Source organism: Cyprinus carpio, chromosome B17 (assembly GCF_018340385.1).
Source record: "Cyprinus carpio isolate SPL01 chromosome B17, ASM1834038v1, whole genome shotgun sequence".
Classification (NCBI taxonomy): Eukaryota; Metazoa; Chordata; class Actinopteri; order Cypriniformes; family Cyprinidae; genus Cyprinus; species Cyprinus carpio.
The window spans coordinates 25827273-25850228 of NC_056613.1; the positions used below are offsets into that span (position 1 = coordinate 25827273).

The 22956-nt window shown below is 35.0% G+C and overlaps 1 protein-coding gene across 4 annotated transcripts in view; it reads right to left on the reverse strand.

The window, feature by feature from the left end:
* LOC109096222 (serine/threonine-protein kinase D3-like) overlaps positions 1-22956 on the reverse strand; it is a 90470-nt gene that overhangs the window by 16011 nt on the left and 51503 nt on the right. For 2 of the 4 annotated variants that reach the window (XM_042742934.1, XM_042742933.1), the window contains exons 3-10: positions 15795-15933; positions 7048-7179; positions 4848-5005; positions 3054-3246; positions 2887-2958; positions 2612-2795; positions 1168-1291; positions 409-486 (exon numbers count right to left, since the gene is read on the reverse strand). In XM_042742934.1, the coding sequence (XP_042598868.1) occupies positions 409-486; positions 1168-1291; positions 2612-2795; positions 2887-2958; positions 3054-3246; positions 4848-5005; positions 7048-7179; positions 15795-15933 (1080 nt within the window). Of the gene's footprint in view, positions 1-408; positions 487-1167; positions 1292-2611; positions 2796-2886; positions 2959-3053; positions 3247-4847; positions 5006-7047; positions 7241-15794; positions 15935-22956 lie in introns of those variants that run through there. The other 2 variants (XM_042742935.1, XM_042742936.1) reach the window with 2 other exon arrangements.

Here is a 22956-nt window from a genome sequence, read left to right on the forward strand (position 1 = left end):
ACCATATAACTACACAGTGTATTTGATACACTTCCTGCTTCTTACTGAATGGCTTTTAGCTCAAGCTGAAGCAGAGGAGGAGGGGTATTCTGTGGTACTTGCCAGACACCTCAGCAGTGAATGTGAGAGGGGAAAATACTACTGCCTTTAGCTGTGTGAAATGCTCTAGATGAGCAATTAATTATAATGTTTTGACATTACAAAGATCAAAGGTGGACTGCAGCATAATCAGTTTCGTTAGAAGTATATGAGCAATATTACGATTTCTGGGGTTATTCTAAAGGTTGTTCTCGATAACATTAAAATATACACATGAATGTCCTTTTTTTCATCAACAGAGAATATCATTTAAACATGAACCTCAACAATTGTTTTGGTAAATATAAGTAGAATACTTATAATACCTACTTTGTAATATTTGGCTCCTGAGTCATTCTGAAACAGAGTCAGACTCTTGCTGTCCAGTCTCCAGTAGTGTCTCTTTCTCTGAGGACAAAACAGGTTTGACTCATTTCAAAACTTAGGAAAGTTGTGAGAAAACACATATTGATATAAAGGGCATTTAATGCAAATTAATTATGATGCCATCAAGAAGTCTTTGTGTAAGGTTAAGGCTACTTATTATATGAAACTGCATTTTGCCTTCAAGAAATGGAAGATCATGCAGGTTTGAAACAACATAAGGATTAATAAATGATGACAGAATTGTTATTTTTGATTGAACTACTAGGCAAAATTTCACAAAAATCTTACATCGGATTATATAATTTAATAAATCAAAGCCATTATTTATCTGTCTTAAGAGTAACCGTATTGAAACAATAGCACTAAACATCAGTATTCAACTAGATATTTATTTTGCAACAACAAAAAGGACTTAAAATGACAAAGAGAGCTCTGGGAACCTTACTGATGACTCAGATTATCTTAACATAAACATAAACTGTCCAAACAAACCAATTCACTAAAATTAATCACTGATAAAAACTGCAATGAAGCATTTTGTCACACTACAACACACATACAAAAAGAAGCTTTTTAATGGAAAAGTATCAGTTGTAGTTAGTAATTCTTCATCATTGTAATACAGGTATGCCCTTAGTAGATAAAAATGCATAAACCACAAAAATAAATAAACAAATGTGTGAATATGAAATAAAATCTCACAAGATTGTCTCGACTGGTGTAGTGCACCATCCATCCTTCTTTGACCAAAGTGGAGCTCCTCCTCTTGGTGTGTTTGACGGATTGGACCACACGCATCAGGGGGATATTGGTGCTGGTAGAGGGGTAAAGAAGATATGAGACACGCCAGTGATTGATAGCGCTGATGTGGATCATTGATCAAGAAAATTCAAACTCTGAACTTCTGAATTTAAAGATTTGACTCACCCAAAATGAAAATTCTGTCATCTTATACTCACCCTCAAGTTACTAGGCAAAAGTCCACAGTATGATGAAATACTATGTTAGTAAAACCAGAAACTGTTTGGTTACCCACATTCTTCTAAATATCTTATTTTGTCTTCAGCAAAAGAAAGAAACTCACAGGTTTGTAAAAACTTGAGAGTGAGTAAATGATGACAATTTTTATTTTTGGGTGAATTGTCTAAAAGTATTTTACATTTAGCATATTTTACATGCTTTTATCCAAAGTGACTTACAAATGAAGACAATATAAAGAATCGAAAAAAACAAAAAAGCAGCAATATACAATTTTTTATACAAAAGTCTCAATTAGTCTAATGCGGTATACATGGGATTTTTTTTTTAAATAAATAAAAATATCGAAGAGTACACAGAATTGAAATAGAAGACAGAGCTAGTGTTAGAGGGTCAAGTTATTATATTTTTATAATAAACAAAAAGAAAACAAGTAGATAGAACAGAAAATGAAAACAAAATGCTAGTGTTAGAGGGTCATTTTTTTAAATACATAAATAGAAAACAAGTATATAAAATAGAAACAGAAGTATAGAATAGAGAGTACTAGCGTTAGAGGGTCAAGTTTTTAATAAATAAAAAAGAAAACAAGTAGATAGAATAGAAAAACAATAGAGTGTTAGTGTTAGGGGGTTGTGTTTTTTGATAAATAAAAAGAAAAGTAGATAGAAAAGAAATAGAATAGTGAGTGCTAGTGTTAGAAGGTCAAGTTTTTTAATAAAAAAAAAACAAGCAGACAGAATAAAAATAGAATAGAGAGTTCAAGTTTGAGAGGGTCAAGCTTTTTTAATAAATAAAAATAAGAGCAGATACATTAGAAAGGATAGAGAGTGCAAATGTTAGAGAGTTTTTAATCATAAAAAAACAAGTAAATAAAACAGAAATAGAATAGAGAGTGCTAGTTTTAGAGGCTCAAGTGTAGATGGAAGAAATGTGTTTTTAGCCATTTCAGCTGCTCAGATCGAGTTGGGCAAGTCATTCCACCAGCAGGGAACAGTTAAGGTAAAAATCAATGCAAGTAATTTTCTGGTTGGCACTATAATGTGCCGTTCACTTGCAGAATGCAAGCTTCTGGAGGGAACATACGTCTGAAGTAGTGAATTTAGGTAAAGGGGTGCAGAGCCAGTGGTTGTTTTGTAGCCATTTTATAATGATCCAGAGCATATACCTGATGGTCTTCACAGGTTCTTCATCTTTCTCACGGTCCATGAAGGGGGAGTCCATAAAGAAGATCTTGTCTTCTGGAGTGGTAGGTTCCTCTGAATCATCCAGACCACGACTACTATCACTGTTCACATCACTGCTGTCTACTTCCATCGTGGTATCAGAGTCAGGACCTGGGCTGGCCGGCTCTGAAAGAAACATACAGTAAACCTACGTAACGATGTTTCTATTATTAAGTTTTTCATTTTAGTTGGATGTGGCTGAAAACCATGACCATACCTCCATTGAAGACTCCAAGACAGTCTTTTGGTACTTTTGAAGCACATCGCTTGTGGCAATTAAATTTACAGTCTGGTGAAGAAAACACCTCATGATCACTTTTTTTCTACATTTGTCTAGAATTATTTTCTTTATTGGAAAGTGTAAAGGAAGAGGGCGATACTTGCCTTTGCACTGCATGCCCTGGCGGAAAAGCCCTTTGAGCAGCCGTTTGCAGAACTGACAGATGGTGGGGCGGGTGTAGGTGTGAATGACAAAGGTGTGAGGGACCTTCACCCGCCCCAGCACCATCTTCTCCATCCAGATTGGCCGGCCGCTCCATGACGGTATCCGCTTACCTGGCTCCTGATGGGGACGCTGCTGCAGCAGAGAACAAAGTAACAAAAAACTGACTAATCTAATTCAAACGCTGTGTACAGCATGCATACTGCAGACCACAGAGATAGTATGAGCAGTATGACAAGAACAATTTTGTTTTAAATGAATACTTTTAGGATCCATTTAACAAACAACTAACAAGTGACTGTAAAGATTTTTACAGTTACAACATTTTCGATTTCAAATAAATGCTGTTAAAAATATCAGGATTTTTACAAAAACATTAAGCAGATCAACTGACTTCAACATGGATAATATTAAAAAATTGTCAGATGTAAAGAGCAAAGTTTTGGTATTTCACAACATTTTAAATACAACTGCATGGTTTGGTAGGGACAGCAAATACAATGTCAGGCCTCAAGAAGAGTTGTCAAATAAGCATACCATACAAGCAAAAGTAGAGTGTACAACTAAAAGGACACCATGTACTTGCCATGTTTGGGTTTGGACTGATATGAGGTGACCGCTCTAAAACAATGCATATCTTTCGAGCCATCTTGGTAAATATAAACTATAAATATTAATTAATAACAAGTGAAGCATAAAAAGTATTTGGATATTTACGTCACATCCAAAGAGTATGCAATTCCACTGCTTTTTACTAGACCTCAAATTCTACTAGACTATATGTGAGCCTGGACCATAAAACCAGTCATAAGGGTCATTTTTTAGATCTGAAAGCTGAATAAATGAGCTTTCCATTGATGTTTGTTAGGATCGGACAATATTTGACCGAGATACAACTATTTGAAAATCTGGAATCTGAGGGTGTAAACAAATATAAATATTGAAAAAATCACCTTTGAAGTTGTCCAAATGGAGTCCTTAGTCAAATTAAGCTTTGATACGAAATGTACAAAATATTAGGGATGCACAATAAATATCGGCACGATATTTAATGCACATCTCGTCAGTGAAGCCGGTTCTGTAATCAGCTGTAAATCTCAACACGTGGATTTACTATACAGAGCCGTTGATCAATGACAAGCTGCACCAAAAATGCGCAAAATATGACTGTGGTTTTGCGCAGCTTGTCACTGAACAACGGCTCTGTGTAGTAAATGCTGCTCCACATGAAAGCACACACGTGTAAAGATTTACCGCTGATTACAGAACTGGCTTTGCTGATGGGATGCGCATTAAATATCGTGCATAGATTTAATATTCTAATGATTTTTGGCATAAAAGAAAAATCGATAATTTTGTTCCATACAATGTATTGTTGGCTATTGCTACAAATATACCAGTGCTACTTATGACTGCTTTTGTGCTCCAGGGTCACATATTATCTCAGATCTAACTTAACCATGTTGGTTGATATTCTTAAATAAATACTTTTGGTTAAAATTTGGTAAATACTTTTTAAAAGATTGTCTGTCAATATACGAAATCAGTTTAATCAGGTAAGCTAACAGAATAATCACAGGTATAGTTTTACTAGAAATTGTCCAAATATGTTTTATATTATTTAAAACTAAACAAACAACAAAAGCTCTACTGTCATATCATTTAAAACCTAGAAATAGTGTGCAAAATAAATCAAGAAATAAATAATGCAAATGTTGAATAAAATCATTCCTTACCTCTTCCAGGCTCACGACAGCATGCTCTGCTGGAGCAGGACGAGGAACAGACAGCGACGGGCCGGGCAGAGACACATTAGAAAGACGTCTTTTCCTTACTCCGCTACAGTTGTTAGGGATCTTAAAGGCACATCGTTTGTGATAGTTCAGGCCACATCCTAAAAATCCACAAAGAAAGCTTTAGTGTTCAGGATTAGTGTCAGAAAAAAAGCCTTGGATTTGGTTTAAAGCAAGCTCAGAATATTATTAGCGATAAGGTAAATGGTCAAGAAGGTCAAAATCAAGCATAAGGTTTAAGGACTGACGATAAGAAGACACACAGAGAAACACAAGGCCATCAAAGTTTTACTCCTAAACTCCAGCAGAGGGCTCCCACTTCTCTTTTCAGACTCGCAGACATCTGGGCACTTAAGCATGTTTAGATACCTACTCAGAAACCAAATGAATCTCCTGAGGATTGGGTGGGGATTTTAGATTGAATTTTTTTTTTACTTTTCTAAATCACATTCACAACAGTTTAAAGCGTAAAGTGCTTTAGCATGCGTCTATGAACAGCTTGTATCCATCAGTGTGGCTTCTTACAACTGGAGCCCATAATCTTCATGCAGTTTTTGATTTGTCACATGCAGCGCTTGGCAGAAACACTGGGTTCCATTCAAACAGCCCCTGATTTCAACTTCAAAGCTGAACCGACAGCAGCACTGACACATCGTGCCGCATGTCTGAATCCATCGCCTCCAGTCAGACTCGATCACAGATCTCTAAAGCAGTCTCTGACTCACTGAGAACTATAACAATACCTTGATTCAGATTCATTTACAAAGTGCTCTTTTATGCCGTTGTTGTTTTAGTCAGTCAGTACTTCATTATGTAATTTTCATTTACTTTACTTTAGTTTAATTTACTCAAATGGCAAATACACGGTAAACAAAAAAAAAAAAGAAAAAAAGAATTTGAAAGAATTTAGAACTAAATTTCTTTTTAAAAAATTTTAAAGACTATTCTCTGCTCACCAAGACTGCATTTATTCAATTAAAAACACAGTAAAAACAGTTATACTGTGAAATATTATTTCAATTTAAAATAATTGTTTTCATATAAATACATTTTGAAATGTAATTGATTCCTGTGATCATTACTTCAGTCTTCAGTGTCACATGATTCAGATATCAATGATGACTTGCTGCATCAATGTTGAAAAAAAAAATTGCTTAATGCTAAATATTTGCTGGAAACCATGATACATTATCATTCAGAAGTTTGGGGTAAGATGAAAAAATAATGTTTTTATTCAAAAAGTATGCGTTAAATTGATCTAAAGTGACAGCAAAGTCATTTATAATGTTACAAAAGATTTTGATTTCATATAAATGCTGTTCTTTAGACCTTTCAATTCATCATAGAATCCTAAAAAAAAAAAAAAAAAAAAATAATCATGATTTCCACAAATATATTATGCAGTTTTTGATTTTTTTTTTGACAGGAAAAAATGCTTTCAACACTGATACTGAGGACCATTCTGTACTTAAGAAGTCTTTTATTCTCACTAATGCTGCATTTATTTGATCAAAAATCAAGTGGAAACAGTAAAATTGTGAAATGTTATTATAACAGTTTCATTTGGTTATATTTTCAAAATTTATTTAATTCTATGATTGCAGAATCATTCTGATATGATAATGTATGCTGTGGTGCTTAATTCCTATTGATACTCATTTACAAAAAAAAAATAAAAAATAAAAAATAAAAAAGATTAATTCCAAGCTTTTGACTGGTAGTATAAATGTTTAAATGTTTTTTTATGATTTATATTATACATGTATCTTTTTAACTGTTATGTAACTCATGGTCCTGATATATACTAGAATCAAACTGTTATTTATTTGCTCACTTGCTTAGTTATTTTGCCAAAGCAAGTGAATTAATAAGACAAAATAAGACATTAAAGTATGTTATCAATATAAAAATTAATACAAACTTTTTAACGCACAAAAGGGGCATGAACATCACAATTGTGAGACAACCGTCTCATGCACAGCTGACAGAAAAACAGAAAAGTGTACTGTTTGAAAGTGGCAGACTCACTTGATAGAGATTCTCAATCCTTCTACCCACAACAATAATACTAAAACCTTCATCTGCTATACTAATGGCCCCAGGGGAAGAAGTGAGCAAATGAATGTTCTTATACGGCTGCTACCTTCACATTTAAGGCCCTGTCGGACGAGTCCCCACAGCATCTCTCCGCAGTAGTCACAGAAGGTGGGCGCTTTGTAGGAGTGGACATAAAGCGCATGTGGTCGGATCTGGAAGTCTTCAACTGTAGCTTGAGCTGTAATCAAAACGCAACTTAAAGGAAAACTCAGGCAAAGAATGGATGATGCAACAAAACACTGAGCAAAATAATACAAATGAGAACGAAATGAAACAAAAGAACAGGATACATATAAAAGTCAGAACAGTCAGCATTAGCAGCATATAATTAGGAGTCATAATGTTTCATAACATTCCAAAGATCAATGAAACTACTTGTTTTATATGTTTTTTGACAACTGGTCCTACCTTGTTTTAGGGTGCTTTCACACTAGCACTTTTGGTGCACACCCGGGTTCGATCGAGGTCAGAGTTCGGCTCGTTTGGATGATGTGAACGCTGTCTTCCGACCTCGGGTGTGCACACGCGAACTGTACCCGAGTCCACTTATAAAGGGTGGTCTGGGGTACGGTTCATGTGAACTCTGGTACGGTTCACTGCTGATGTGAACGCAATCGTACCAAATTGCAGAAGTGAACCGCTATTAATGACATATTATTTGATAAAAATGTGTGTTTGTGTGTGCGTTTCACTCACTTTCTTGACGAGCATGACTGACATGCTGCAAACAGAGAGCTGTATATGTCATTTCTGTTCGCCTTCAGCATTCTTTAGATAATTTGCAGTACATTCGTAACACAGACGTACGTGCTGTTATGTACTGAAGCTTTGTAAACAAAACAAACAGTTCAAAAACGTAAATATATAAAAGTGCACAGAGCAATGTTATGCATTTGCCGCCTTCTCCTGCGCCATCGTATCTAAGCAACAGGGTAAACAGCTGCTGGCTTGATGAGCAAACGAACTGCGGTTCGGACCCAAATAAAATAATATGAACACAGTCCATCGGGGGCGGGGGGAGCAATCGAACATGTTTAAACTAGCCAAGTGAACCAAGTGTGAAAGCACCCTTGGTCTACAGACCAATGAGAGATGAGCAGTTTGATCTCCTGAAGGCAAACCACTAGACGTAACTACACAAGGCTGTCCTTTAGTCTGATCCAGGGTCAGTGATAAACTGATGTGACAAAGACTGGAATGAGTACATTTGGATGATTCAACAGGATGAATCAGAGACTGAAAGAACTGAACAACTGTGTATGATGAGAAAGTCAACATGTAAGCCTGTGAAACAACACGCCACTTCAGCTGTTTCTGCAGTTCCTGTTTTATGGGTTGTGGTTTTACCTTAATACACGACTGGCAGACTTGAGTAGCGCACACTGTGACTGCACTGGCAACTCAGTATTACTGTTCTGAGGTCTTTTTACTGGGAAATATTGCTGTGCCCCAGTAGAATATGACTGATAAATCTTTGTCTGACAATGAAGATTACTGGACAACTGATTACTGATAACATTTCAGCAATTACTTTGTTTAGAGAACTAATGATGCCAGAATCACTAATCAGATCTAATCTGACAAATGGAATAACCAAAAAGGTCTGAACCTGTTTGCAGTTTTTCAGTTCAGATTTTTGATTTTTTTTTTTTTTTTCAGTTCAGATTTATTCAGAAATTTCAGTCCTCATGATTTCTTTTCATGTATTTTTTTAGTGATCTTTCATCTAAACAGTAATGGGTTACTTTATAAGACAAAAAACAAAAAGATAGTTACCCAAAATGGAAACAATAAAAGGGAAGCACAATCTATATCTATCTACCTATCTATCTATATATCTATATCTATATTATATATATATATATATATATATATATATCCAGTATTGGTGAAAGGCTAGAAACGTCTGGCACATGGTTTAGTCTCATACACGCATACACCACTGTCAGTGAGTGAGAAAGCATCTGCCAAGTACATGAATGCACTGCTAAAATGAAAGTATATGATCAGGAAACATTTGGTGCATGGCAAACAACGTGCAATCTCCCATTTCTGAAAGAAAGAAAAAAAAAGAGAGAGAAATAAACTGTGTCCTAGATCTTTGTCACTGTGTTACAGGTGGATGGTTTTTCTTGAAATAATGAGCAACTAAAATGCAAAACTTCCTTTTTTTTTATCCATTTTCAAAAACTATAAATGTACACCCAGGTTTCACTGAAGTTACTTAATGGAGTTCCTACCTTTTTCCCTCGTTTTTGTGACATAAGAGCAAAACATTCAGTAAGGTCAGCATGACACCCAACAAATTTACAAATTATGTGACATCAATCTAATATAGCACCAAATTGTCTTTGTAGTGAATATTCCCAGGATTTTGGACGGAATGGGAGGGATGTGATCTGACATCAGGTCAAAAGTACAGAAGAGTACTTTAGAGTCACAATATTGGTTATGGCATGCTAAATTTTTATTTATTTATTGCCGCTTGTAATTTTAAGAATCTGAATTTAAAAGAACAGCTATCAATTCAAGACTTGGAAAATACAGTTTCAGGTTTTACGTTTATTGTATCTAAAAACTTGGTTAGCTCTCCAAAACTCAAATCTGGGATATAATTTGACTGTGAAGCAGCTTTATGCTGCAAACACACAGAAGTGGTAAAAAACCACAAAGCTGTGTTTACAAAAACCTTTATTAGCAGGAAATAGTGAATTGCATGCTTGAAAGGTGACTGTTCGTTCTTGTGCACAGTCAATAGAACATGAGACATGCTCCCAAACAACTACAAATTTTCACGTCGACTAGGTTACCTGAAAGATTAGTTGGCTAATCCGTCCAAAGGAAGTCCTATATAATTTTGGTTTTAACTGACCCTGAACAGATACTTTTTTTAGGAGACATTTACATCAGATTTGTTCTTGTGCTGAATTTTTGTGGTTGGTCAACTCAAACTGTCTGTGACTTTTGAATAGAAAATCTGATGTTTTACCAAGTACATCTTCCAAATATTTTGTGTGAAATAATGGTAATTTCCAGGTTTCTTTCAGGTAACTTAGGGCTGGTCCGAACACCATTTTTTGAGCTTCAAAGTTTCGGTAGTAATCTACACCGAATAGTCAAAGCTTTGGAGGGAGGGGGGCTGAACATATTCTTCTCTCTAATACGTGTCTACACTGGACGCGTTCGGTGTGACGCGACAAAATACAATAGAACCTATTATGCTGTCAAATTCCCGACAGTAAACTGCTGCTGCGTTCTATTTATGATGTAGTCACACTAATTTCAAATGATTTTTAATGTTTGCTTTCTCTCATCCAGTGTAGACAGACTTTAGCTGTTGTGGCGTGCCGCGACACTACAACTGTTGTGTCCGGTGTAGACACGGTGTAATAAGGCAGGAATCTCTGTGTGTCTGTTTGCATTTTTATTATGTCGAGATCCGAGAACAATTCATCCAATCGACTTCATGCATGGCAGGTGTGTTGCTGCGGACCCAAGGGAGTGCAGTGTCGCAGTTTGGTGCAATATGGACACGTGACATGTTCAGAATGAATAAACTTTTAATAAACTACAGAACAGCGCGAGCCAGAAGCAGCGCGCCTCACACGGATAGGGCTTAAATGCTCCGAGAACAGACACTGCACTAGTGTTACAAAACACACAGGTCTATTGTTAAGAACAATACTTTTAATATAGACAAATTATTATTAGGCTGGGCTATGGGCGATTCATAATCAAGGCCAAATGAGAACCATTTCGCGGGGGATGCTAGGTTTTCAAAAAAAACAACAAAAAAAGATAGAATATTTTTGGTAACATCTGATTAATAATTGATTTTAACCAAGTCAACTTACAATGTAATGTGACAGTATAGAAATTTGATTGGATAATTTGGATTATTTACTCTGTGATTGCATTGCAACATCTGTTGATTCAATTCAAAACAACATTATGGAACAATTTACAAAAATTTAATAAAAAGCCATTAATTTTGGATAATATCATGTTAAGTAGATCTTATTCAACACTATGAAAAACACTAGGAAGAGTAGTAATGGGGAGTCGACTCCAAAAGAGTTGATTCCTTGACTCAACTCTGAATAGCCCTAGATTCAGAGTCACCTCCAGCATAGGAATCGACTCTCGTTGTTGACTCTGTTGTCCAAAACAATCATTTATTTACTTCTGACATAATATTCAACCAGGGCTGTTCCTTTTGACTTTTCCCTCTGTAAAATTATATATTAGCAACAGCTAGGTAATGACGATATTCCCATAAACTACAGTTATGTTTCATATAACTTAACTATGTTGCATAACATGTGATGAACAAATACTCATCACGAGTCAAGATGTGTTAAAGCACAGTAACATTTGCATTCTCCAACAACTTTAATGTGATCCATCACTTATGACAATGTCAAATATATTTTTTTTACGCTACATTGTTCAAACTGCCAGAAGAATGCAGATGTTCCAGAAGTGTTAATGGATCCAAATGATTTTTTTTTCATGTCAATCTGCTTCTTTGAACAGTGACGGTTCTTCAATTAACTGATTGTCTCCATTAGAAGGCTGCATTCTCAAATGTGGTTTGTTTTGACCACGAGCTTGAAAAAAAAAAAAAAAAAACTTATTCTCTGATGTTAGGATACAAACTAAAGGAACAAAGAATCTCAAACTTGATCAAATCAAACTGGGTAGGGAGAAAGAAAAAAAGTGCATTCCTTTTTGAACATCAAAGAGACAAAGTAGAACATTTGAGCTTGCAGTGAATCACATGGCAGGCAGCAGTCCAGAGCACTGGAACACAGACTCATAATGAGCCATTCATGAAGACACTACATACATTATAACACATGAGGAACCCGGCATCTCAAAACTCATCTATTAGTCTTCAGGGAAAAAATTCAAACATAGTTAATAAAGTCTAAACTCACACTCTTTTAGAAAGACTCCTTCAAAGTCCTCCTCAAAAACATTTATTTTCAGGAATTCCTCAAATAAAGTGTGATCTCTTACACTGCTGAACTTGAAATCGAACCAAAATACACAGATAAGAGTTTGAAACTCCACTTGAATACACAGCACAAGGACAGGACAGCAATGTCCAATGCAGCAGATCCCGACAACACACTCAGAAAAACGCTCAGAGTGATCGGTGTCCTGCTGTTCCCTGAACCAGAACTGCTCTCCAAAACCCCTGCTTCTTCTCAGCAGAAGCACGACCATCACCTACTGCAACAAAAACAAGCTTTTGCCTTTGAGCTGAAAGCCAACAAAAAGATGCAGAGTGTTTTATTAGCACAGCTAATGGATACAAGGAAGAGAAAGACAAGAAAATATTGAGGGTCAGTGTGTGAAAGCATATTCATTTGTTTTGTCTAAACCAGAAGTTATCAACTAACAGACAGTGGTTCAATTTGGTTCCATCCAAACCTCAAATCAGTTCAAAATATTAAACTATAAAACAAAGTCTTCCCATACTTTTCAATCGGGTACAGAAGTGGCATAAATGTACACAAGATTGAGTGAATCAGCCCTATGTATCTCCCACTTGTTCAGTCTTGTGCACAGCTTACAACAAACACTGACACACTGATGATAGCGTCATAGAGTAAAGACAGCTTTAGAGCAATTTCTGCTTGTTCATTTGCCAATTATTAAGACTCAAAAGAGAATTTTTGTTTTTTTTTGTTATAGTCTAATTTTGGATATATGCTGTAAAAAAATCAGCTTATTTCTTTTTAAATCACTTGAGATTCTACTGAATAAATTAATGGGAAGACTATTTTGACTTTTAACAATCTATAATAATAATAATAATAATAATAATAATTATTATTATTATTATTATTATGACTTTACTATAAGTATAGAGCTCTACACTGTAAAAATGATCATGATTTTAACAGTAAAAGGCTCTAAAAATGCTACAGTAAAAAAAAAAAACTGGTTAACAGTAAGTTTCTATATATGTGAATAACTTTATACATTTGATGTAATTTCAGGGTAAAATACTGTTAAACTGTTACAGTTTTTGGAAATGAAAAGTAAGAAGTCATTGTATAATGTACAGTGAAAAAATGACATTCCCAGAATTCCCTAAATGACACTTCACATTTGATGTTTTATTTCTGTTCAGTTTTTTTCTTCTCCTCCGCTTGTGAAAAAGCTATTTTCGATAAACTTTGATTCATCATGTGACTTTCTCATCACCATCTATTTTTTTTTTTTTTTTGGTAGTTATCAGTGTATTACAGTGCTATGAAACATATAATAATATTTCAACAGGTTGGTAGACATAATTTTTATTTTAACCGTGAATTTAAGTTAAACCTGTAAAATCTCAAATGTTTCTACCATAATTTACATTAAAAACATTTTTTAAGAACCCCCAAGGTCACATTTTTCTTAACACATTTTCACCAGTTTCCACAAGTAAATGATAACCAAGCTAAGTTATCATACACATACGCAACAAATGCTTAACATATTTAAACATTCTCATTACTCAGTAATTCATTATACTGGGTGTTAGTTTTTTTTCTAGAGTAGGCTTTACTCCGTTCGATGGTGCGTTTCATGAATTCACTACACAAAATTTATCTTGCGAAGTGAAATGCATGCAGTTTCCAACCAAATAATACACACATTCTTTCAATGAGGGTTGTGCTTCACTAAATAAAATTATTTAATAAATAACTGTTTACAAAAAGTACTTATTCGCGTGTACACAGAACAAAGTTTGAGGGCGCACACGTAATTTCTGAGGGAGCACAGAGCCATGATCACTGGTTGGGTTGGATCACTATATGGGAGAGCCCAGCCAAGAGATTCGTGCTGGCGCCCTCTCGTAAGACAATAATGCACTCTCAACATATGCCATCAAAATAACACCAAAAACTGCCTAAAATGCACTATAAATGCAATTTATAAAAATATATTTTTATATTAAAAATATAAAAATATAAACTATAAATGCAATACATATATAAAAAAATATATATATATATATTTTTTAATTCTCAAAGATGGACTTGCATTTTATAAATCACCAAAGACAATGGTTTCAGCTTAAACTCTTTACTGTTCCACTCGGGGCAAAAAAGTCACCTACATCTTGTATGGCCCGAGAGTGAGTAAATTAACAGCAAATTTCATCTTTGGATGAACTATCCCTTTAACCGGTTTCACACAATGTGTTCAGAGCAAAGGTTCAATAACATCAGGAGAACTTTCATGAATAAGGATCTGAGTTCTGGGAGAGCGCTGGGGACTTTAGACGGAACAATCCAGAATACTGGCTTGGAATCAGTCATGCATATTGTGTGGATTTCCAGTGCCGGACACTTGAATGTGTGTGTTTGCCACTGAGTGAGGAGGATGTGAAGAGCAGGTGTGCTGTACAGCTCCCATGTGAACACACCACCGACAGGAAGATCGGTCTTCATAGAGAAGGCCTACACAGGATGCACAAACCATTATGCACGGGAACAAAGATGAGCTCAAACCCTAAGTGTGCTGGGGCCTTACTGCACTAAATATGACAACAGAACTGGATAGTCTGGGATGCAACATATTTATTACATAAATGTATCTGACAAAGTCACTTGTTCTTGTCAAGTAAACAGAACCCTTAAGCCATAAATCTTTCAACACATGGCTCTGTACTTAGAGCATGTGGTGATATTAGAAAAACTGATCATGATAAGTGGTCTCAAGGGAATTGACCTGCCTGTGTTAACGAGCATTTGAAGGGAAACCACCTGAAGTTCACAATGACTAGATTAACACGGGCCTCTCCATCTGGTGCACATGTGCCACAACCGACTACAATCTTATTACAGAGTTAAACTGACCTGTTCTGTCTTGCAGAGATGCTAGCAATATACGGTCATCAATGTAACCAGCTGCAAAGCTATACAGTAAGTGATTGCATAATTTAAAGAACATAAACTACAGTCAAGATGACATTGAAGCTCCTGTATTGTAGCTGCATGGTTCTTCATTTGTCATTCCTAAACAGAAATTTTAAATGGTATTTTTATTCACAGTACCCTTTACAAGGTTACAAAAATGACAAAATGTCACCATTCTGCTGCTTCCGACAAAACATCTGGTTAATTAATATCTACCAATACTGTCCATATACACTAATTTGGGTTTAGTAAGATTTTATTTTTTTTTTTACATATTTTTAAAAGAAATCTCTTATGCTCACCAAGACTTAATTTATTTGATCAAAAATACAGTACAACTACAAAAATGTGTCTATTTAAATATATTATGAAACTGTGATCAAAACTGTATTTTCAGCATCATAACTCCAGTCTTCAGTGTCACACGATCCTTCAGAAATCATTCTAATATGCTGATTTGCTGCTCAAGAAAGTTTCATTTGTACTGAAAACAGCTGTTTTGCTTTACATTTTTGTGGAAACTGTGATTTTTTTTTTATGCAGGATTTTTTGATAAATAGAAGAACATATTTTATGTGAAATAGTAATCTTTTGTAAACATTATGTCCTAATAAATATTACTAAAAATGAATGTTTTGTTGTGGAAATTACTATTCATTTTGATCAAACTGATGCATTCTCACCGAATATAAGTATTCATTTATTTAAAAAAACTCACTGAACTCAATGGCTGAATGGCTGTGTACAATTAATGAAATACATGAGTTTGTTTATGAGAACAGTAATCGTGATTGTGTTGTCTTAAAGTCTTACTTTTTCCCATACAATGTATTGTCAATATATTAATAAAAACACAGCTAGCACAACTCACCGGACAGGACGACCTCAATCAGATCTCCCTCATGGATATCCTCTGCCGATGTTAGCCGCTGGAGGATGTTGTCCGAGTTCAGATCATGGCGGAAGAGCAAGATCTTATCATACAAGCCAAAGAATCCACATTCTGGGAACTGAGGAGGAGAGGACGGGATTTGTTATTAATAATAAAATCAAACATCAAAAGAGTTTCTTTTCTTGATCAGTAACTTTGCATAAATACAAAGGAATTTAGTATTTCATATTTCATATTTAGAATTTCATTTTTAGAAGTTTTATATTCATTAATGACTTGAGGTTTCTCATGTATAATATAGTTATTCTATAAATAAAGGATTAAGTCAACAAAATGCATTCTTTTACAATAATGATCATTTGACTATTATCCTGTTTATTTTAAAGCTACTCAAAAGTTAAAGATTCTATATAGAAGTAAAAAAAAAAAAAGTTGAAAACTGCAACAATATTATACGTTAATTTGTACAACATTATTATTGTTGTTCCATTTTTCTATGGGAAAGTTACTTAGCAACAATACAACAACATGCCTTCCTCTATTTTAAGTTCTTTCTTTAAGATAGACAGAGAGAGAAAGAGAGCGAGAGAGAGAGCGAGCAAGAGAGAGTCCTAAAATTGAGAGAGTATAAAATGCTAAAAGTATGGACAGCACTGAATTATTGCTTACACAAAAGTACACATTGACACACATGACCATTCAGAATCAAGTATTGCAAAAATCCATATAATAATGTGTGATGAATCCTAATTCCTGTGCTCGAGCCAAAGACAGCATGACAAGAGAAAGACAGAGAGAAACATCCAGGCCCTGTTTTCAGCAATGGCTCGCCTCTAAGGAGATTACTAAAGCTGGGAGGCATGCGGAGCCGAGCAGAGTCTGGAATATTAGCCCTGCAAAGGGAAGGTCTGAAAAACATCTGTTGAAATCAAGCCCACAGTGATGAGTCACACTACTGTTCTCCACTTCCTCCAGCTCAGTTCTTCTCCACGTGGAAGAAATGCCAAACACCAAAAGAAAATTGCTTGCAAGACAGAGGGCTCATTACTCTTGCTTATATGTCATTTTTTTCTTCGCATTTTTAACATGCCTCTAAACATATCCATAAAAAGAGCAAAATATTTGAACACAAAGCTAGAAGTGTCTCTATAATCAAACAGACTGTAAAAATATTCAAGGTTGTAAATTACATTTTTGTAAGAAAGCACTATTTCAATTTAGGAACTTCAGAGAAGTTTAATTCAGTGTGTTACTATTTCTTTGTCATTATTAGTGCAATTCACCAGCTATTTCTGAGTAAAGTTTGTTTTCAAGGTGAATTCTAAACCTCTTTTTTCTCTGCAGTGTACATCTGCGTTATGGTCAGGAATTCGGGCAATTGACTTTGTATGTTAGCTGGAACTAGTTAATTTAGTAAACTAAGTTAAGAGGAAAGAACAAACATTCCAAAATGAAACAGTCCACAGTCAGAGGTGAGAAGTCCTGTCAGGATATGATCACAGCCAATTCTGAGGTATTTCCTCTTATCAAGAATCCCCAAACACTCTCTCATTCAGACAGGAGGCTGAATATTTCACCCTGACATGTCTCTGGTGTACTCTGAAATCTCTGGGATCTACATCAGGTTTTTTTTATTTTTTTAGTTATGTATTTATTTTATTTTTCCTCAAACTAAAGGTCATTGGGAGTATATAGAGAAATAATAGCTGAATATGTAAAGTTGATTCAATTCATGTTTATTTGTATAACGTTACATAATACGCATTACTTCAAAGCTGCGTTACAGGACATCACAATGTTGTTGTTAATAATACAATAACGGATTAACGTAAAAGCAGATGAGAGTTGATTAATATAGTGACATTCTGCAATAAATAAATAAATCTGCAAAAAAAAAAAATAAATAATATATATATATATATATATATATATATATATATATATATATATATATATATATATATGTATATATACACACACTATTTAGTATATATCACAATAAGAAATTTCGATCTTTTCTGCTTGTTTGTTTTTGTTTTTTTCTACCAAACATTTCTTTGGCATTTGCTAGCTTATGAGGAAATATTTCCAAAGCCTTTCACAACAGGCCAAGCGGAAATATTGGATATCAGAAATGAGGGGATGAAAGATGATGGAGAGGAAGAGAAGGGGCATAGGAATGGATGGGTGAGGATCAAAGCTGCCCCTTGCTGAAGGGTCTGGATGCGGTGTGTCTCACTGCCAACGAAAAAATCCATCTGACACAGCTGTTTCCTTAGGGCTCTCAAAAAAAAAATTGTATTTAGAATATTTTCTAATTTAAAATACTAGATGCAGCGCTGCTATGTAGTTCATTCAAAATATTGCAGCAAAAGAGAACATCAATGCAGAGAAGATCTTGTTTACATCAAAACTGAAACCAAGTGGTTCACACAGAATGCATATTTATCACATTTTCTTCAGGGTCATCTATCACCGTTGCACTCACGTCTCGCACAAGAGAGTCGCATGTTTAGAAAGGCATGCAAAATTAATGTTAAATTAAGTTCAACTGTTAAAAAACATTTCTCGAGACATTACGTCAGTTTTTCCCCACCCCACTGCATCTCATGTGTTTAAATGAAAAAGTACTCTTTGTGATTGGTTTTCAGTCCTTTGTATTAAATACATTCATGACGCTGTTTTTTTTTTCCTAATTGTTTACAAAACTTAATTATATATGGTATATAAACATTATAACAAATTAAACATAATGCACTTCTTTCAAAAATAGGCGTGTTATTTTATTGCTTTGAAGAAATGTGCATTAGTAATATTTTGCTCGTTGTGCCCTCTTGTGGCCTCAGGAGAGAAGCCAAAAGCTTTTTTCTCCCTAACTGAAATTATGCCTTTTATTTTGTATAATATATTGATAATATGAAAGTACAAAATTCAAATTTAGTTTTTCAGCCATTATTACAGCCCTAATTACAATTGGTAATTTGGGGTAAAAAAAATAAACAAAAATGTGTTAAAATTATCAATGCGTTTAACACACCCACCTCTCACAGATCTGTATGGAATGAAATTAGTTTCAAATTTACTAACAAATGCACGCACGATTATCCATGTACCTCGCAGCCAATGTTTTTACACAACATTGGGTGGTAAAAAAAAAAAAAAAAACTTTATAAATGTATTTATTTATGACATTACAGCTATCTTCAGGTATAAAAGACATCTTTAGTCCAATCAACAAATTAGCCAAGACAGAGATAACAGTGCTGTGGATATTGTTTTTGGCTCATTTGTCACACAGAAGGTCAACTGGGGTGTAGTGATTGACCAAAATATAAACCAAGTGCATTAATTGGCCAATATTTGGCCATTTGAGAGTATAATACTGAATATATCAAACAGCCACAATCTAGACACTGGAATCTGCATCAATCACTAAAACAACCACATAGATTGCACACATTGCATAATACATATTATATCCGCAAACTCCTCTTCACTACTTAAATAGTATTAAAATAACTAATCTGCAAAATGCAGCTGAAATCCATAAAATGGCTTGGTCATGTTAAAACCAACATAATTCCATGCAACTAGGCTTGCTATATCCCTTAATGTACAAGAAACTTAAAAAGCCTTCGTCTTTCTGTTGAATTATATAAGCTCATCTGACACAGCTGGACATTGGATCTAATCTGCATCCCATTTCATTCATAGCAGATAAAAGAGCATCCCTTGGCTGTTTGAATGGCCCCAGTCTAGCTGGAGTTGTCTGCAGGAGATGCATACAGACATCAACATCAGATCTAATGTTAGCTCTCTGCTGGAAACTAGCAACGACAAGGTTCAATTCCTATTTCATATGTATGATGAAAATCAGAATATTGTATCAGAATTTTCATTTATCACACATTCAAATACATTACATTAGATTTAGATGTTCAAGACTGAGTGCAAGTGAACCTGTCTTATTTATTTTAAACCTCTCATATCTAGTGTCTGGTGTTCCCTTTGTGGTATTATCAGGTAAGAGTTGAGGACTTCTGGAAAAAAAAAAAAAGATTATTTGAAAAAAAAATTATTTGAAATACATCATTCCACTGTAGATTTCAAGTTGACTGCCAGCTTGCACAGGACTGGCCATCCTAGCAAATTCAGTCTAAGAGCAGGCCGTCTGGTACAAAAATACAAATCTTCAAGAACCCTAAAATTTAACCAAAGGATCTGCTAGTAAGTCTTGCAAATGCTGGTATCAATGCACGTGCATCTACAATGAGAAAGACAATCCTGAAGTCTGACCTGCATAGGAGGCATGACAGGAAAAAAGCATTTGCTATCTAAACTGAAGATTATAAGGATAGTTCACCCAAAAATGAAAATTCTGACATTAATCACTCACCCTCATGTCATTCCAAACACGTAAGACCTTCGTTCATCTTCGGAACACAAACTAAGATATTTCTGATGAAATCTGAGAGCTTTCTAATCTAATCTTGTAAAAAAAAAAATCCTAATGACAATTTCATTGTTTTATATACTACAAACAACTATTTCAATTTTCTGCACAGAATTAGGTAGAAGATATACTTTATAGTTTCTGTACTGTAATAAATGATGTCAATTAGAACTGCATCATTCATAAATTATATTTATATTTTTGTGTTTATTGTCTTAACCTGTTCATTCTGCTTTTTATTCAGCTTAGCTGCAGCGATAGATGCCTTTGTCGATATTAGGCATTTCCTGGCACGTCCAACCTGGCACGTGGAAGTTCTTTGAGCACGAGATCACTTCTCTTTCAATGCGAAAACTTCTTTATCTCATTTTCATAAAATAAAATGCTATAGTATTCAACTTTTCCTCTCCATCGGTGAATGATGATTCTGAAAGAAAACGCTCCCGATGTCTGTTTGCTATAGCAGCGAACGCTACTTTCATACATCTGATTATCAGATAAAGCTTGCACTCTTATTTCAAGATTGTTGTTAATGCTGTGGTTATTTTAACAGTTTCCTTCATACACTGAGTTCAATGGCATTGTTAAAACACATTTATCATTCAATAGAACTGTGCTTATGCTTTAGAAAATTGCATTTTTGCTCCGTCCATGCAATAAATGCACAGCCTTCGACTGCTCAGGTAATTACATCGGTATGACCGAGAGCCATTGAAAAACTACAGAAAAGTTAAATACTTTATTTTAAAACACAGTATTTCACTTTAGCATTACTGGCCACGAGTACTAAGGAGAGATCACACATCAGCTGCTCAAAAAATGTGTCAGTGAGACGAACGGAGACAATCTTGTGACAGTCACAGGTGCTAAACCGTGGAGCGCGTGAAGGAGAGATGCAAGGCACGAACACTGTTCAAGGTCTCCATTAATTCATGCTTGTAGTAATTTAATGTGTATATATTTTGAAAGCACTGAATCACTATAGAAATTGTGATTCATTCGATTCTTAGTGTTTTAAATCGATTACTGTATGAAATTGACTAATCAAAAATCAATGTTTCAAGTGAACGAGTGAATCTTTACACCCCTAAATACTACCTACTGAGACCAAGGGTAAAGAAATTCACACCTATTAGTGGTGTGCAATATGATGATTTTTGATTGTAGATGATAAAACTGTCTCCATGATACTGCTTTTGAAGAAATATTGTAGTATCATGCTACAGTGCACATTCTATCAGCTGCAGTTTTTGTGCCCACTTATCAATATACTGTACATCCACATCAAATGATAACTCAGCTGTTAAGAGTTTTTTCTGAGCACGTACATCTGAAGCATGCAGGTCTTAAAGGGACAGGACACTAAACATGCTGCCGACTGTTATTAAAGGGATAGTTCACCCAAAAATTTAATTTCTGTTATTATTTACTCCCTCACATGTTGTGCTAAACCTGTATTAATTTCTTTCTTGTGCATGCTGAACAATAAAGAAGATATTTTAAAGAATGCGAGTAACCAAAAAGCAGGGACGTGCACAGACATTTTGAGGGGCAGGGGCTCAAGTAAAAAAAAGGGGGCACTTCTCATATTTATTTTATTTTATTTTTTCTAAACAAAACGTTTAATATATTAGGGGTGTGCGATATCGTCAAAAAATATATCTCAATATTTTCTGGTATTTTATTGATAACGGTAATTAGGTGAGTAGTTACATAATAGTATTAGTATAATAGTGTTTTTGTGCTGATATCTTAAGGACTACCGTGGACAGCTGACTCCTAAAGTTTTTGATATTCTTCATATTCTGTGTGGTGATAAGTTTACAGCAGTGACAGAAATTAATATTTTCCAATTAATTTAAATTGATATATATCTTTTATGGGCATTTTTACCTTTATAAAGACTTTTTTTTTTTTTTAAAGTGTGCATCATCTTTTCAGTCAAATTCTTAAACTGAATCAGTCAATAAGAATAATAAGCCAGTATCAGTCAGAAATCAGTATTGACAAATTTAATCTTTGCAATGCAGAGAAATCACAAAAGCTGCATTAGAATTGTCATTTAGGGTGTGATCACACTTGTCATGTTTGGTTCGATTAAAACGAACCATGGTGCGATTGCTCTGTTAGAGCAGTTCATTTGAGTAAGTGTGCCGATATTAAGCATTTTTATTGTTATCGGCATCGGCCATTTTCAAAACCGATTTGCCGATAAAACCATTTTTTTTAAACGCGCGATCTGGCACTGATCCAGCCACCTCAGTCAGAGCGCACCGCTCTGTGGCCTAGACTAAGCCCTGCCCATCGTCCGTCTGATTTGTTGGGAGTCACGAGCCTGGCCAATCAATACGGCTGGCGCGGCTGGAAAATGTTCCGCTCTCACACCGAAAGCACATGAGCTGCTTCAGTGATCATCATCACACATCAATAAGTTCTCTCTTGAAGGTAAGAATGCAGTAAACGTTCCTGAAGTTGCAATAAATCACTACACTGAAGTTGCAAAACACCTAAATATAATCGATTTATGATGACAAGCCCCGTTCAGTTATTATACTGTGAATTCCCGGTCAATGTCCGTCATTGCAGTGATATGCTTTAACGGATCATCACATCAGTGCTGAGATAGTGAAACTAAAACCTACTTCTCTCACCATTCGGCCAACTTAACGTTATATTGTGAATAGATTA